We start from the raw sequence: 15,489 nt of genomic DNA on the forward strand, positions 1-15,489 counted from the left end.
CCCTTTCCGGACTTGGAAGAAGATTCAGGACAAAAAGTAGCGGAGTTACGGAGTCTAGACCAACGGGGAGGTGAGTGAATAAACCGGAACCCAAGAAGCGGGGTGAAGATCCTGAGGTAGAGTATCTGGCGTAGCACGAAATCTATTCCGACGGTTTGTCTCAGCCAGGAACGTTTGACCTCGTGTGACAATAGTGACACTTCCGGTAGGCTAGGCGGTATGTGGGAAGAAACACCAACCGGTGGTGGCGGGTTTCTAGACACGGCTAGACTAGACGAAATCCAGCCAAGTATACTTCTGTGGCTTGGAAACCACATCGACCCATCGAGCCAACAAGCATTTGGAAGAGAAAGAAGAGGAACCGCTTGCGGGCGAGTGTCAGGCCGCCTGTCCACACCCGACAACCCCTGAGCATGAAGGAAGCCAATGCGGCAATGGTTCGATAATGACCAAAGCAGAACGGAAACGAACAGTCGATCGAGCAAGTACCCATGAACGTAAACGGGGATGTATCAATCTGATTCAAATAACATGCTTATAAACTGAATTGAGCATAAAAACAGCCGCCATGCCGTGTGGGAATAGTTAAGCCAAGAGAATAAAAACAACCATGCACCATGCCAAAGTCAACTAGGCTTCTTCACCCGCTTGCTACCCTTTCTCCTGCCTTTGTAAGGATCCTGATCCTATACCAATTCCTTTCTCATCATCGTCCCGTCATCCCCGATGATGTCGAACCCTCCCTCGTCTTCTTTTTACTCCCTTTTCTTCCAAACGGCGAGCACATAAAGCCTTCCTAAGCCCCCGCCTCCGCCTTCATAGTATTCATCCTACCCGCCATGCTAAACCCTGTTCCCTTTCTTGTTTCCAGCGCCTTGGTCCACCTCCTGGAGTCCTTGATGGGTTCCCCTTGCCCATCAAGCCCCAGCACCTCCATAAGCTCAGGAATCTCGACATGATCTCTCGTCGTCTTCATGCGGTGACACCACGTCACTCTCTTCTCCTCGCCCTCGTCCTCTTCGTTCTTGCCATCGATGCTGGCTTCCGACGGACGGTGTCCTTGACCGCCGAAGATCTTTTTCTCCTTCTTTATTGTCCCCTTGCTGTTGCTACCTACACCGGTCTCCTTGTCGTCAGAGTCTGGTTCTAGCCGTGAGTCGGAACTGTCCCTCTTCCTCTCGGTAGCAGCAGCAGCAGCAGCCGCTTCATTGTTCTCCCTTGTTGCCCTTTCCAGGGTTCTTTCCATGTCCTCCCATTGTACGGCGTTGACGGGACTCTGAATGTCCACCGGCTCGAACAAGAACTCGCCGCCAATCTGCTTAAAGTCTCCCGCTTTGTTGGCTAGCCCCTTGGGGATCTGTTTGATACCTGTGATGATCGAACCCAACGAGGATTTGACCAGGTTCTTGGTTATGTAGGCGGGCTTCTCGCCCAGCGCGAGGGTGCGCACCATGCCGAGCTCCTGGTATAACTTGCGTGTGGGATCGGCGTAAATGGGGAACGGGCAGTTGGTCGCTTGGGCGTACATGTTGATGAGCTGTGGGTCGCCGCAGCCGACAACGGCGATGAATGTCGAGAGTGGAAGACGGAGGAGGGCGTCGGGGGTTATGGAGGCAGAGAGGGTGCGGAGGTATTCTTGGCATTGCTGGTTCGCGAGAGGGGGTGTTAGCTGATGTTTGTCATGAGGGGTCCAGGTCCATGAACTTACACCGCAGAAGAAGTGGCGGACAAAGATGATGAGGACTCGGCGGGCAACGTGCTTGCCAGTGTAGAGACTCCGGAAGGTGTGCGACTTGCCATCGCGATCGAGGACATGGTAGTTTTCGATCTTCTTTATGGTCGCCAGGCTTGGTAGGTCGTTGTTGCTATCAACAGAGCCCTGAAAGTCCAGCGCGGCGACGCCATTTTCACCTGTTGACAAGCGAGGGCCGTCTTGATGCGAAGGCGAAACCGATTTGCGAGACGGGACAAAGCTTGGTGGTGGTGATGAGGTCTGTGAGGGTTCTACTGGTGCGCTAGGATTCGCCTTCTCAGCGGCCGTTGGGCGCGACGAGTTCGAGGTAGCGAACATGGGATTCGCAGGCGGTTGATCTGTTGGAAGCGCCATGGCTGACGTGGTTGTTGATGATGATTACGACAATATGCGCTTCGAAAATTCGTTTGCTCGAAGTGGATGTAGATAGTTGTAGAGGTAATAAAGCAGTCGTTCGTCTCGAGGGTTGAAGTTGGTGTTGGTTGGGTTGAAGTTTCCAAAACTTTAATCTCGACCAATGTCGATCAAGATACCTCAACCAGCGGGACGGGAGTACAGACTACAGACGGGAGTAGGGGACCTGCTTGGGGCGGCCGCTGCGAGAGGCAAAGAAAGGGAACTGTGACGCTTGCGCACGTTTTCTTGACCAAACAAAACGAATGGGCTCAGCCACGGGACGGAGGAAACAAGGCCATTAAATATGGCTATGAATGGCAACAACTTGCGACTGAGTGGGTATGAAGTCACTGGCCATGTTTTAGCGACGCCATCAACAAGCCCAGTGCCCTGTCCATATCGGCGGAAACAGGCACTGCCGATTTGCGTCCCCTGGAAATGCACAGGGATCCCCCCAAGCCCGCTAAAATGGTGTTGATCGGTTCCAGCCCACATCAGCGGCTCCACACGTGTCGCTTGGGAGCATGTTCAGGGCTCCAGGCGTTCCACTGGAGAGCTGAGCCCCAAACGGATGCCACTATTCGCAGCTTGTTGGTGAGCACCATGTGCTCCATCTTGGAGAAAGGAAATGACAAGTCGACATCCTTCCACGTTTCCTTCCTGGTGAAGTTGATTGAGAAGAAGAAGAGCAGACACAGCAGGAGGCACAATCGCCAGACGGGAAGGAACGAGAAGGTGCCCGAGGATTGGAAGAGCAAGTCCGTCCTCATCATACCCGTCACCATAGGAAGGTAAGTACGGAGTTAGGTTATCCCAGCGGGGTTTGGGGACCTGTCAATCAACCCCGGAACTGCCCGAACCTGTCCCCGCCCTGTGCCGCTGCGGCGCCTCGCTGGGTCGTGCCTGGCTGGCCATTCTATCAGCGTCGTCACCTCATCAATCGCCGTGTTTCACCCATGTGTCGAATCGACCGTCGACGACGAGGGTTGCTATCCACCACGATGCTACCAACTAACCGCGCGTCTCATCCAAAAGGCACCAAGGAAAGGATGCTGACAGTAAAGCCTTGATCAGTGCGCGCCTATACTTATCAATGCTTCACCTCGTGTAATGGGGGCATGTCAACAGCGGACCTCGGGCACTTCACAGTCGCCGTTACCATGGCAACAAAAATAGGCACTAGGAAAGGGGTGAACAAACAGTGGACAATCGACACGAGCACTCGTGAGTTGAGTGATACTGAAGACGGGAATCCGATTACATGAGGATTCAACGACTTGTCCGTTTCCGCATGTTTCTCGCTTCAAGCATCTTGTGGGTTGATTAGCCCCGAGTTGTTTGGGTTGATAGCTCCATATTCCCTTTCAAACCTTACAAACTCTCCGATTTCTGATGATCACCGGACAAGACTGCAGGCAGGCTGAACACATCCGAAGCCCCAGGGGCACCTCTATCGAACTCGGACACGAGTCGGAGAACGACGTCTTCTCCGAAATCATACAAGCGGGGAAGGTCATGAAGGAAGATTGTCTGACATTGAGAGGGAAGGTGCGGTCCAGAAGTACTCGAGGAAGGGGTCACGGACTCACGGTTCCATTGGTGAAGGGCTTTGGAACAACAGACGTGCCTTCCTCGACTGAGAAGTGCCCCCGATTCCCGAATCTCGAGATAAGGTCAACTTTTGCCTATCAGCAATCCGGTGACTCAGGTCTTCAGTTCCTTCTCCATTAGGCTTCGAACCTTCACTTTCGCGAACATCACGAGGCAGTCGTTGTCGTTTCACCCAGAAACTTCAAACAGAAGCATGCACGCGTCACGAAGCGCTACCCTGGCCAGGAACCAGCTCCTTCTCATGAGCCTTTGGAGGGACCCAAGGTTATCAGTCACACCTGTTCACGGGAGTCCTTCCGGCCGCTTTCAGTAGCACGAGATCAATGGCGGTGACAATGACGAAAGCTCAGTTCCACATGGGACAGATCGTGCCTACCTATGATGGACAAGGCTTGCGGGTGGACGTGTCACTCAGCCATCCCTCATCACGCAATCCGTTCTATTTGAGGCAACAGGGTAGAATAGACAGGGCAGTCACTAAACATCTACGTGAGGTGAACGGCCGTACTCGCAGGGCGGCCGAGATTCTGCCTGCCTCAACGGACTCGCTGCCTCTTGCTGCAAGGGGGTCACGAACTCATCTCGTTCAAACCAGGAAGCGATGCCATTGTGACTCCTTTCGGGGAACCCATTGCTCTTTCTCCGGCAGTTCGTCGTGATTCCTGCGGTAAGTCATTTCGTGGGGGGAACTGTGGTTCCCGGCAGTCCCTAACATTATAATAACCCCCATCAACTCTCCCACCTTGGAACTTGGATTGTTTTCCACCACAATCCTACTACCTTTGTCCATCAACATACAGATCGCCTACCGTCTTCTCGCACACGCTTTCAACTGTTCGCTCGAGAGATACATCTCATCCCCTCAAACCTCACATATTCGACCCCCCTCAGTGTATGCCCTTTTTCAGAAAGGAATCATCAGTCACCATGGGTTCTATGTACCAAGTCCAGTCCAAGCTCCGTCAGGACCTTGGCCTCCACAAGATTCAGGCTGTTCGCAAGTCCGGTCGTGAACTCAATGGCACCAAGGCTTACGTCAGTGCAATGGCTCGCTACGGCTTCAACCCCACCGAGGAATCCAGATTCTTCCACTTGAAGAAGACCGATCTCACCAAGGAGTTCCAACGCCGCGGCTACACTCGTCACTGGGAGCAGCTGGTCAGGGCACCCCAGGAACGTCCGGACGATCCTCACACAGAGAACGAGCCTGTACCTGCCGAGGATCAGCAGTACGACACTCAGTATCTCTGTGAGATTGGCATTGGCACCCCGCCACAGAAGGTCAAGCTTGACTTTGACACGGGATCCGCTGATCTTTGGGTGAGTACTCAACCTTTTCCCTTTCTCTTTTGGCATAATACTGACTACTTTCTTCCAAGGTCCGGTGCAGAGATTCATCCCTTCTTCATCACGCCGACAAGAAGTTCGACCCGAAAAAGTCGGACACCTTCCAGGAGAGCAAGACCGATCAGACCTGGAAGATCCAGTATGGCGATGGAAGCACTGCCTCAGGCACCGTCGGTACGGACGTCATTACCGTCGGTGGGCTTCAGGTCAAGAACCAAGCCATCGAACTTGCCAAGAAGGTGTCCAGTGCCTTCTCCAGCGGCGAAGCTGACGGTCTTCTTGGACTTGCCTTCTCCAAGATCAACACCATCGAGAGCGACGGCAAACCGGATCCACAGCCCACACCGGTCGAGAACATGATCAGCCAGGAGGACATCCCCAAGGAGGCTGAGCTGTTCACATCCGCCTTCTACAGTGCTCGTGATGATAAGTCGGAGGAGAAATCCTTCTACACCTTCGGCTGGGTCGATGAGGATCTCGTCAAAGCTTCCGGAATAGACATCGCGTGGACGCCCATCGACAACTCGGAGGGTTTCTGGAAGTTTCCCAGTGAGAGCGCTACAGTCGACGGCGAGAATGTTTCTGTGAGTGGAAACACCGCAATTGCTGATACTGGCACCACACTGGCGCTCGTCTCAGACACGGTTTGCAAAGCACTCTACGCAAAGATCCCAGGCTCAAAGTACAGCTACCAATACCAAGGTTACCTCATCCCGAGCACAATCACAACTGATCAGCTCCCTCAGCTGAGTGTCGCGGTTGGTGGGAGTCAGTTTATTATTCAGAAGGAGGATCTGTTGCTGGCACCGGCCGACAATGACCATTGGTACGGTGGTGTGCAGTCGAGGGGTACTATGCCTTTCGATATTTTGGGTGATATATTCCTCAAGTCCATCTACGCTGTAAGTTCACACATCTCCGAGGGAGTGAAACTGTTGCTGACGCGATGGGCAGATCTGGGACCAGGGCAACAACCGCTTTGGAGCTGTACCCAAGATTGAGGTGAACCAACACACCGTGTTCCCTACTACCGAGTCATCAACTGAGGCCAGCTCACCTTCACCTGAACCCGCAGCCCCAATTGGCGAGGTCTACCTCTTGCCCTCTCTGGAGCAAGTCAGGGATGCAGTGGCGAATCTGCAGATGCTGTAAGCTGTGAGAGAGGCCGAAATGTTTATGGTCTGCGTGACGCTCGTTAGGAGGAAGAAGTCAGTCCTGTCGATGTCTTTACTGTATCGCATATGGAAATAGTGGCTTGACAGTGGAGGAAGTGTGTTGCCTTGAGCACCTCCGAGATGAGTAGGTAGTTACTCGTCCAAATCTCAACTCTTATGCTTCAATTGATCGTATTATGGAAAGAGCAGATAGACCCTTGGTTGTGCTTATGTTCTGTGCAATAGTGTATACCAACCTAATACCAGGAACTAATAGAGGTACAAATCCGTAACCGATATGATAAAAGTGAGGTAGATGATGGAGAGGTGATGAGGCTGAAGCGACCCTGTGACAAGCCTCTCCCCGGTTACTCGCCGTATGCACCACTGTCATGGCTTGGTCAGTCAATTGCTGATTAGGAAACCGATGTTAAACTGTTCCCATTCATCAAATTCACTACATCTCCTTGAGGTGCAAGTAATCCAAAGCGATGTCGATACTCATGATTGACAGAGCCTCTTCGGACGTGACATTTGTGATCTCGGCAAGCCTGTAATGAAGGGTCCAAAGAATGTGACAGCCTCGTGTCTTATCCAGGTTGTTTTTCGACGAAGAGTTTTGAAGTAGAAAGAGACACAAGCTCTAAGAAAGATGAAGTCTTTGCTCCTCACTGGGCTCAAATAGGAACGCCAAAATCACCACCAACAGAACCTACATGTGGATGTGTGACTCCTATACATAACAAGAATGACAGGCAAGGGGATCTTCTTAAGTTTCTAGCTCTGTATCTCAACCCTTTTATGTATCTATGTAAGCCTTACGAGCAAAGATCATATCGATCTCAACTAGATACTACGTGAGATGCTGCAAGTATCCTTCACCCATATACAGTTCCTAGGGAATGTACACACGTATACGCTCCTAATTTGCTCTCGCGAAAATAAGCTAATGGTTAACGGCCCATTGCATACCAATAGCCTGCCTATTCCAGAACTGTCTATGTCGTGCAGAGCAAAATGAAGAAGGTGAAGAAGTAGTCCTCGGCAGGGATTAAAGCTCATTTTACGATATTTAGACACGGATGAGTACAGCTCCCCAAGCTTATCATTGTAAAGGACTTGGGTTTCAAGGAGGAAAACTAGTCCATCTGGATGTGTGTGCGCCATAACAGGTTCGCCCAAGCTTTGCTCAGCGAGGCTCCAATTTCCCTCGGCTGCTCAACTTGTGTATGGTTGCTTCAAGATTCATGTTAGTTTAGGGGCTCGAACTGGGACGAGCTGAGAGTGATCAATCCTATCTCTTGACGAGAGGCCCGAGTGACTCGCGGCTCAGTTGGCTTGTTGGTGTGTGTCTTGGGACTCTTGGGCACATACGTAATTCTGAGCTTCAACTTGACGTCGACGAGCTCTTAGTGTGGGCTTGGTGCTGGGAAGAACCTGGGATGCGTGAGCTCTTTTTCTGTGAGAGCTCAGGTTAAGGTTGGGAAGCTGGTACATAGAAACATCATATCGATACGGTGGATGAAAGAGGTATCAGGTTCATGACCGCTAAGGTCAACAAATCTAACTGCCCCGCTGCCCAAGGACCATGAACGAGAGAGGGGAAGCCCCATCTTCAGTGTACTGTTGTACGACCCGACGTTCAGTTGAGATGAAGAGATGCCCAATGTATGTAGAGGTAGCGATAACGGAATGCAACGATAAGGAAGGGAGAACAGGAGAAAGGAGAAGGAGAAGCACTCCGGAAGGAAAAGGCATGACCATGGACCATGACGAGACACGGTCCCTCATCTCGGGAACCGATCCCGAGAGCCTATTGATTGGCCGGGTTTCTTGACGAAGGATTGGTCAACAAGTGGACGAAAAGATGCGTGCATCATCGTGCTTTTTTGTTGGCGTGCGTCTGTCGTGCTTGGGCTCTGCTCTGTAATGAGTGAACCAGTTGATGGACTGACACAACGGACGACGAAGAGGTCAGTTGTGGAGTTGTAGGGGGACCAGCGCACGAGCCGCCCAGTGGCTTTAGCTCCAGGGAAGCTGCTAGAGCTGGGGGGCAAGTGGATCAGCCCAGTGAGTGAGGCCCCGGCCGGCAAGGGGAGTGCCAGCCCGAGATCAACAGGCAGCGAACTGGTCTCAACGGGATGACTTTGACAATCAATCATTGACCGTCCTTCATCTCCAAAGAAGCTGGTTACCATACTCAAGCACAAGCTTACATCAAAACCTCCAATGCTTCTAGATATGGTTGCGATCACATCTTAAGAGGTAACTCGAGGTTGACGAGCCCAGAAGCGGGCGGCAAGACCCACTACAGAGCGTCAGGTCCCCAGGCTCCCCGCGCCTTCCGATTCCAGGCCTTCCTTGGGCGGTCCGGGTGTCTGGCGAGCTTCCAGGCCCCAACCTTTCCACTTGGCTGCGATTCTGCCCAGGTTTTCCGCCCAGTATTGCTCCTACCGCCCGCCCGCCAGCTACGTGTAGGAGGTGCTCCTCGTAAATAACGACCGAGAGGGGGGCACTTCACAAGTTCAACACCTGCTTGGGCTTGCTGCGTAATTCCGACTCTTTCTATCGTCCATCCTTTTGGTTATTTTCAGTCCTCGACATCAAGTCCGCCCGCATCTTCTGTAACCTCTTTTTCTTTCCCCTGCCCAGCCAACATTCCAGCCCGGCTTTGTTTCTGACCCCCGACCTTTTTTTAATATCCTTGCCCCAACCCAAACAAACCCGCCCGCCGAGGGATTCAAGGTTGCCCTCCCTGCGAGCTTCGGACTCGACTTTGGACGACGGCCGTCACAAACCTCGACACATCTTTCTGCACCGCAGGGCGGTTACGGACACAGATCCCAACCCGTTCTTTCAACATCTTCTCCCGAGGAGAGGACCACCACACCACAACGCTAGAAATAGTCCATCCGACTGGGCCTCCCTGTCCTGACGTCGTCTGGTCCACCAACGCATGAGCTTGCCGATCACCGACAACATTACCACCGTCGAAGCTTCCTGGCCCCCTTCCATCGGCTGAACAGCCCCAACGCGATCATCCATATATCCTTTCTCTCCCCACCTCGGTCACCTCCAAATAGAAACAATGGCTTCCGCGCCCAGACGCAGAAAGGCCATCGGTCAACGTCGCAGGGTTGAGGACGAGGGTGAAGAGGAGGGCCCTGACACCTTGGACCTCGACGACGACTCGGTGACAGAAGCCTCCATCGCAAGCGATGACCACGACCTCGCTGATAACGACAGCGATACTAGCAACGTCGATGAGGTTTCACCCTCCTCCCCCAAACTTCACAAGCACGTCGGCAATGGCGCCGCAAAAGCTGGAACGAGACGCCGTGCGAGCGACACAGCTGTCAACAAGTCTGGCGAGAAGCCAACCGTGACGGATACGGAAATCATGCTACATGGACTGTCACTAGCCGACAGGGATGGCGAGGTTGAGGAAGTCGACTTCGATCAAGTTCAGCATGATGACCATTCTGAGAAAGGCCCTACTGTTAAGGACCCCGCGGCGCCTGTCGTCGTGAGCTCGAACTCTGTCGCAAAGCAGTCGCGCGTCCTCCCACACGAACAGAAACGGCGGTCGGAACATGAAGAATACCGGCGGAAGAGGGACGAAGACCCAACCTTTGTGCCCAACCGGGGTGCTTTCTTCTTACACGATCATCGACATGCTGGACCTGCCGCGAACGGCTTCCGCCCATTTACTCGACCGGGCCGTGGAAGGGGTGGTGGACGAGGTGGTGGGCTTGTGGGTCCCTTCACTTCTGTAAAGTAAGCTGGCCAAGATACTTGTGCATATCTTTTGATACTCGCATACTGACCGCTGCTGCAGCCCTCCTAACAACCCCTCCGATCCCACGACGAGCGGCCAGTGGGCTCACGATATGCACGAAGAGGTCGCCGCCCCTCGCCCTCAGCGACAGCAGCCACCCAGGTATATACCTAACGATGAAGGCCCTCCGAACGGAAACGGCGTCATACACAACGCGCCACTGAGCAACACCCATATCAACCGGGCCATGTCCTGCGTCAAGACCCTTGGCAACGTAACCGTCCGGGTCTTCATCCCCAACAGCAGCCTTGGGCCCAAAAACTTCCCTGGCATACCCTTGAAACAGTACACAAAACTTCCCGATCATCGTCCGCCTCTACGAAGGGATAAGCCCGTCAGGATCTCCATACCATACCACAATTTCCCTGTGATGCCCCGCTATATCTTCCCGGCTAGCGATAGATCATTCATCTTCATCCCGCGGGCCTTGCGCCCGAACAATCAGCGCGGTCGTGGCAAGGGACCGCGTTCTGCTTATGGCTCCATTGGGGGCTTCTCTCGCAGGACCAGTGTGTTTGGTGGAAGCTTCTACGGCAGCGCCTATTCACCTAGCATTGCTATGAGTCGACGATCATCGATTGGCAGGGACTTTATGATGTCGCCAACAGGCTCTGTAATCTCCCGCCCCCCTCTCCCTGTTGACGCCAACAGACCTGTTGTCCGTCTGCCACCACATGCACAGCAGCAACCAACCATGGTCGCAAACCAAAGTATGCCCATGGTAGAGCCGTCCATTAACAACCTCCCACAACCGCACACTCATCCTCTTCCCCAAAAGCCTGCTTTCCAGGATAACAGTGGGAACACCATTCCCATGTATCAACCGCGTCCCCAGAAGTCCGTGTCGGTTGAAAACATTGAGACGCCAGCGCACCCAACGGCCGCTGTGCCTCCAGCTTATCAACAAGCTTTCCATCAGCAAGTTCCTCCTCAATTGGAGTCGCATGCTCGCAACCCATCCTATCAGTCCCAGGTTTCGACGACTCCACTTTCGCAAATTCCCGAGCGAGCTATCCACGCCGCTCCGTTCCAGCCCAACAACTTCTCACAGGCTGGCTTCTATGCCCAACCAGTACAGATGATGCCTCCCCAGCAGGGATACTACTATCCTCAGGGAATGGGCACCGATATGCAGCCGAATGCAACGGCGCCTGCTTTTATCCCAGGAGTTCAGATGTCTCAGCCTATGGCCTATACAACTTCTGGCCAAGTCGACCCAGTAACTGCAGCAAATGCGCAGGCTGGGCAGAACGGCGGCCAACAAGGTCCCGTCGCCCAAGAAATCAATGGCATGGTGTACTATTATGATCCGAACACGCTTCCTGCCATGGTTACATACCCTCAGTATCCAGCTGCAGGACCGAGCTACGGAGCTCCTGGCGTTGTTGGAATGGGTGGCATGATGGCTCCCGGACCAGATGCCTTCTATTATCAGCAGCCAGTTCAACCCGGGATGGTATACTATGCTCAATAGCGTAACGCATGTTGGTATGGTATAGCTGATCGGGCCAACAAGAGGATGGATGATATGAGTGGGAAGGGCTGCGAGGATACCTGTCTGGTCATGGTTGATCGCGCGCTATCAAGAGGAGGAATCTCGGGCGATTGCATTGCCATCTGAGTAACCACAGTCGTACCCCGTGGATGGGCATGGGGAATTACGGCTGATAATGAAGCATGGCATCACACGTTCAGTGTTGGGGCTATTGTCAGCTTTGAAGGATACAGGATCTCCATCATTATCCCAAGCAATCCAGCAACCATAACTTATCTACCTATTACCTCCATTAATGCACGACTACGTCCATCTTACCTACAACTTCTTTGAGCGATAATTGCGACGATGGAGTGTATGTTTTTCTTGTCCAAGTGGCTACTATATGTATGTTTTCACTTGTCTATATCTGGTCGGTTGGGTGGTTTCTGCGGCGGCAGATTCGTTTTGTTCTTTCCCAAGCGGAAAGCGGCTTCATGTTTGGTAGTGATGTTCCGTTGTTTATTTCTTCTGTGCGAAAACATCATTGCTGGCGACGGCCAATTTCATGTTAGAACTTGGTGCGGATGAGTCCTCTTTTCGCCTACTTTGGTCGGCTTTTGCCCGTTTTGGTTAGCATATTTCATGCCAAATGCTCTTGGACTTTTCCTGAAACTGTCAAAATCATAGGTGTCGTAACATGGCCTTCGACGAGCATGGCCTTCTCCCGAAGAGAGGTCTCTCGCTAGCCAACTTGTACGATAGTCCGCTTGATCTTATAGCGTGTATATAAACCGCTGCTCATTTAACCTTTACGCGGTGCTATACTGAACACTCATATGGTAGCTTCAATGATGAACGCATCAAAAGCACAACTCTTTGAAAGAGAAGGCGTGGTTAGAACAAAAAGGGGGTGGTAATTCGCCAGGGTTAGGGCTCACATTGGGAATTCGTTGTCACTTTCCATGTCCACTGCAAGTCTGCAACTTCCATCCCCGATTTCCAGGGCGTTCGGATCAACCCCACAATTCCGTTCCTTCTCCCGAAATGACGGCGATGGCTGTGCAAGAACGATTATGAATATGTGTCCGTTTCAGATGTTGAAAACAACGGAAACGTTACTTGTGATTCATGAATCAAGGGATTAAAATACGAAGATGACACGTTTGCTGGTGTTGTCAGCGTCTTTCGGGTGTTGGCTCGGATTTTGGGCTTTCAAGGACGGACGGACGCTGGGTTCGGGCCACCTGAGGATGGACTCACGGGAAGGCAACGTATACTTCCATTTACATCAAGGTATAAAGCAACACGCTCCTTGAAATTGACCAAGGTGGATTTTTTCGAGTGCTTCTGAACTTGTTCAAGAATCGCATTCTGTATTGCACCCTCAAAGAACTTGCAGGTCACCTCATCCAAGCGGCCTTTGTCGGTCAGAGAGCTCCATCGCCTATTCGGTTACTGCGTCATAGCATCGACGGCGACAACAAGACAAGCATAAAACACAAAACCTCAACAATACAACACATCCAAGATGAGCGACAAAAGGACGGGCATCACTGTCTTCTCTGGAGGTATATCCGCCTGAAATCAGCCATCAACTTCCCCAGACTTTCCCACGTTCTTCCACCCCCAATCTCCCATGGGGAACCTTGTTGGTCACTGGAGCTAACAACAAACCGCAACAACTCAAAAGGCACCGCCGCCAACAGTCTTGTTGATGTGTTCAACAGGATCATTGAAAAGAAGAATTGCCGACTTAACTACATCATTCCCATCAGTGACAATGGAGGAAGTTCGTCCGAGTTGATCAGGTTCATTGGAGGGCCAAGTGAGTGAGCCCCTTTCTGTCTGTCGAACGAGGGCTAATGATGATACAGGTGTTGGTGATATCAGGAGTGAGTTTTCTAATCATATCCAAGGAGTCTCTGTATCTTCTCACTAACACACCCCAGGTCGTCTGGTCCGCCTCATCCCCAACCCCTCCAACGACCAAGAAAAAGCCGCCCTCAAAGCGCTCTTCGAGTACCGTCTCCCCGGTGACCCCTCGAAAGCCCGTATTGAATGGCTTGACATGGTCGAGGCCCGCCACCTCCTCTGGGCCTACATCTCCTCTCCCAAACGAGAACTCATCCGCTCTATCCTCAACACCTTGAACCTCGAGATCGTCAAGCGAACCCGACCAACATCCACCTTCAACTTCGCCGAAGCCTCCATCGGCAACATGTTCCTGACCGGCGCCCGCATCTTCTCTGGCTCCTTCGAATCAGCCATTTACCTGCTCTCCATGATCTGCTCCATCCCGCCCAACGTCAACGTCCTCCCCGCCATCAACTCCAACTTCACGCACCACATCTCCGCCGGCCTCGGAGACGGCACGACCATCGCGGGCCAGGTAGCCATCAGCCACCCGAGCGCTCCCACCGCTTTGCCAGATGACGTTAAGATCTCTCTGGCAACACCCTCTTTCCCTCCACTCTTGCATGGGGGACACGGGCACGGCGCTCCTTCATTTTTTCACCCCGCTGCCATGGCTATGGCTATGCATGACGGCGGCAGCAACAAACTCCCATTACCTCAGCATTTGACCGTCCCATCTGGATCTGGATCCACCTCCACCGTCCCTTCTTCCTCCGTGACTACTACTTCCTCCTCGGTGGTCACAACCACCACCACCACCCCAACCAAATCCTCTTTCCCCCCCTCCAAACCTCCAGGGCTAACCCGCGCCCGCTCCCAAACCGAAACCGAAGACGCCTCCCTCCCCGGCTCTCTCCCCTCCCTCCGCACCCAAAACATTTCCTTCAGCAAATCCGATTCGGACGAAGCCGATCAATTGAGCGCGGGAATAGAAAGGGTGTGGTACATCAACCCGTACGGCCACGAGATCTGGCCGAACGCGAACCCCAAGGTGATCGATGCGCTTGCAGCGACAAAAATGGTGGTGTACAGTATTGGGAGTTTGTGGACTAGTATTGTGCCTAGTTTGGTTTTGAGGGGGGTTGGGGAGGCTTTGGCTGGGGAAGAAGAAGAAGAAGAGACAGAAGATGGGGAGGGTGGCGTGAGGAAGGTGTTGGTCTTGAACGCCACGATTGATCGTGAGACGGGACCTAAGAGCAAGCCGATGACGGCAACGGATTTTGTGAGGGCCGTGGCGAAGGCGGGGGAGCAGTCACGACGTTCGGACCCGAGTTATCACCCTCACCCTCATGGTACGGAGGACAACGATTCCATTGAGGTCGATGGCGATTTGGATGCCACCTCCAAGGAGGGGAAGTTACTAAGGAAATACGTCACCCACCTGATTTACCTCGACGGACAACAAGTAGTAGGCGGAGGACGACTGGCGAGGACGGGGACGTGGAACGCGCCGAAAGTGGATGTGAGGGAGTTGGAAGGGTTGGGGATTAAGTGTGTTGGGGTGGAGGGGAGAGTGCAGGAGGATGGGAAGGAGGTTAGGTATGATGAGGGAGGGTTGGGGAAGGCTTTGGAGGGGATTATCGATGAGTGAACTGAATAACTGATGGGGGAAATCTTAATGGGTTCTTAAGAGAGTGAGTGGGTTCTGAAATAACCGTGGTAGAAGAGTGAGCCAAGTAAGTTCATGGTAATTAATGGTAATGTTTTCTTGCCCCCCTACCTAGTGATGTTAGTGAGGCAGGCTTGTGACTTGAGGTTAAGGTGACGAGGAAGTATGGATGACATTGATGGAGGGACAGACAGGGAGGGAGTTGGTGACATGATAGATCAGAAAAGAGAGAAACATCAAGTCCTAAAGTAGACGGAACATTTGACAGATAGGTAGGTATTCCCCGTGGCTCTTTTGTATCGATTAGTATAGACTATATGTACGGTTCCAATTGCCATTTCGAACAATCGGTTGAAAGTGAACCATGATGGTGAGGCAACTACTGACAAC

General features: G+C 52.6%; 4 protein-coding genes across 4 annotated transcripts; 3 read left to right on the forward strand and 1 right to left on the reverse strand.

The window, feature by feature from the left end:
- Positions 1 to 556: 556 nt before the first annotated feature.
- B0H65DRAFT_136524 (AhpC/TSA antioxidant enzyme-domain-containing protein) lies at positions 557 to 2,197 on the reverse strand. The gene is made up of 2 exons (XM_062820884.1): positions 1,709 to 2,197; positions 557 to 1,645 (listed from the first exon to the last, which is right to left on the reverse strand). Exons 1-2 carry the CDS (start codon positions 2,105 to 2,107, stop codon positions 797 to 799), a joined length of 1,248 nt encoding a protein of 415 aa, XP_062685140.1. The 5' UTR covers positions 2,108 to 2,197; the 3' UTR covers positions 557 to 796.
- Positions 2,198 to 4,687: 2,490 nt separating this feature from the next.
- On the forward strand, positions 4,688 to 6,259 carry B0H65DRAFT_418630 (aspartic peptidase domain-containing protein; the record flags this gene model as incomplete). The annotated part of the gene is made up of 3 exons (XM_062824154.1): positions 4,688 to 5,080; positions 5,140 to 6,009; positions 6,062 to 6,259. The coding sequence occupies 3 exons, from the start codon at positions 4,688 to 4,690 to the stop codon at positions 6,257 to 6,259; spliced, it is 1,461 nt and encodes a 486-aa protein (XP_062685141.1).
- Positions 6,260 to 8,925: 2,666 nt separating this feature from the next.
- B0H65DRAFT_136640 (CASC3/Barentsz eIF4AIII binding-domain-containing protein) lies at positions 8,926 to 11,758 on the forward strand. The gene is made up of 2 exons (XM_062820885.1): positions 8,926 to 10,038; positions 10,100 to 11,758. Exons 1-2 carry the CDS (start codon positions 9,350 to 9,352, stop codon positions 11,571 to 11,573), a joined length of 2,163 nt encoding a protein of 720 aa, XP_062685142.1. The 5' UTR covers positions 8,926 to 9,349; the 3' UTR covers positions 11,574 to 11,758.
- A 1,682-nt stretch (positions 11,759 to 13,440) lies between these two features.
- On the forward strand, positions 13,441 to 15,208 carry B0H65DRAFT_136644 (uncharacterized protein). Its single transcript, XM_062820886.1, has 2 exons — positions 13,441 to 13,468; positions 13,526 to 15,208. The coding sequence occupies exon 2, from the start codon at positions 13,645 to 13,647 to the stop codon at positions 15,079 to 15,081; it is 1,437 nt and encodes a 478-aa protein (XP_062685143.1). The 5' UTR covers positions 13,441 to 13,468; positions 13,526 to 13,644; the 3' UTR covers positions 15,082 to 15,208.
- Positions 15,209 to 15,489: the final 281 nt, after the last annotated feature.

This window comes from Neurospora tetraspora, assembly GCF_033439725.1.
Source record: "Neurospora tetraspora strain CBS 560.94 chromosome Unknown B0H65scaffold_2, whole genome shotgun sequence".
Classification (NCBI taxonomy): domain Eukaryota; kingdom Fungi; phylum Ascomycota; class Sordariomycetes; order Sordariales; family Sordariaceae; genus Neurospora; species Neurospora tetraspora.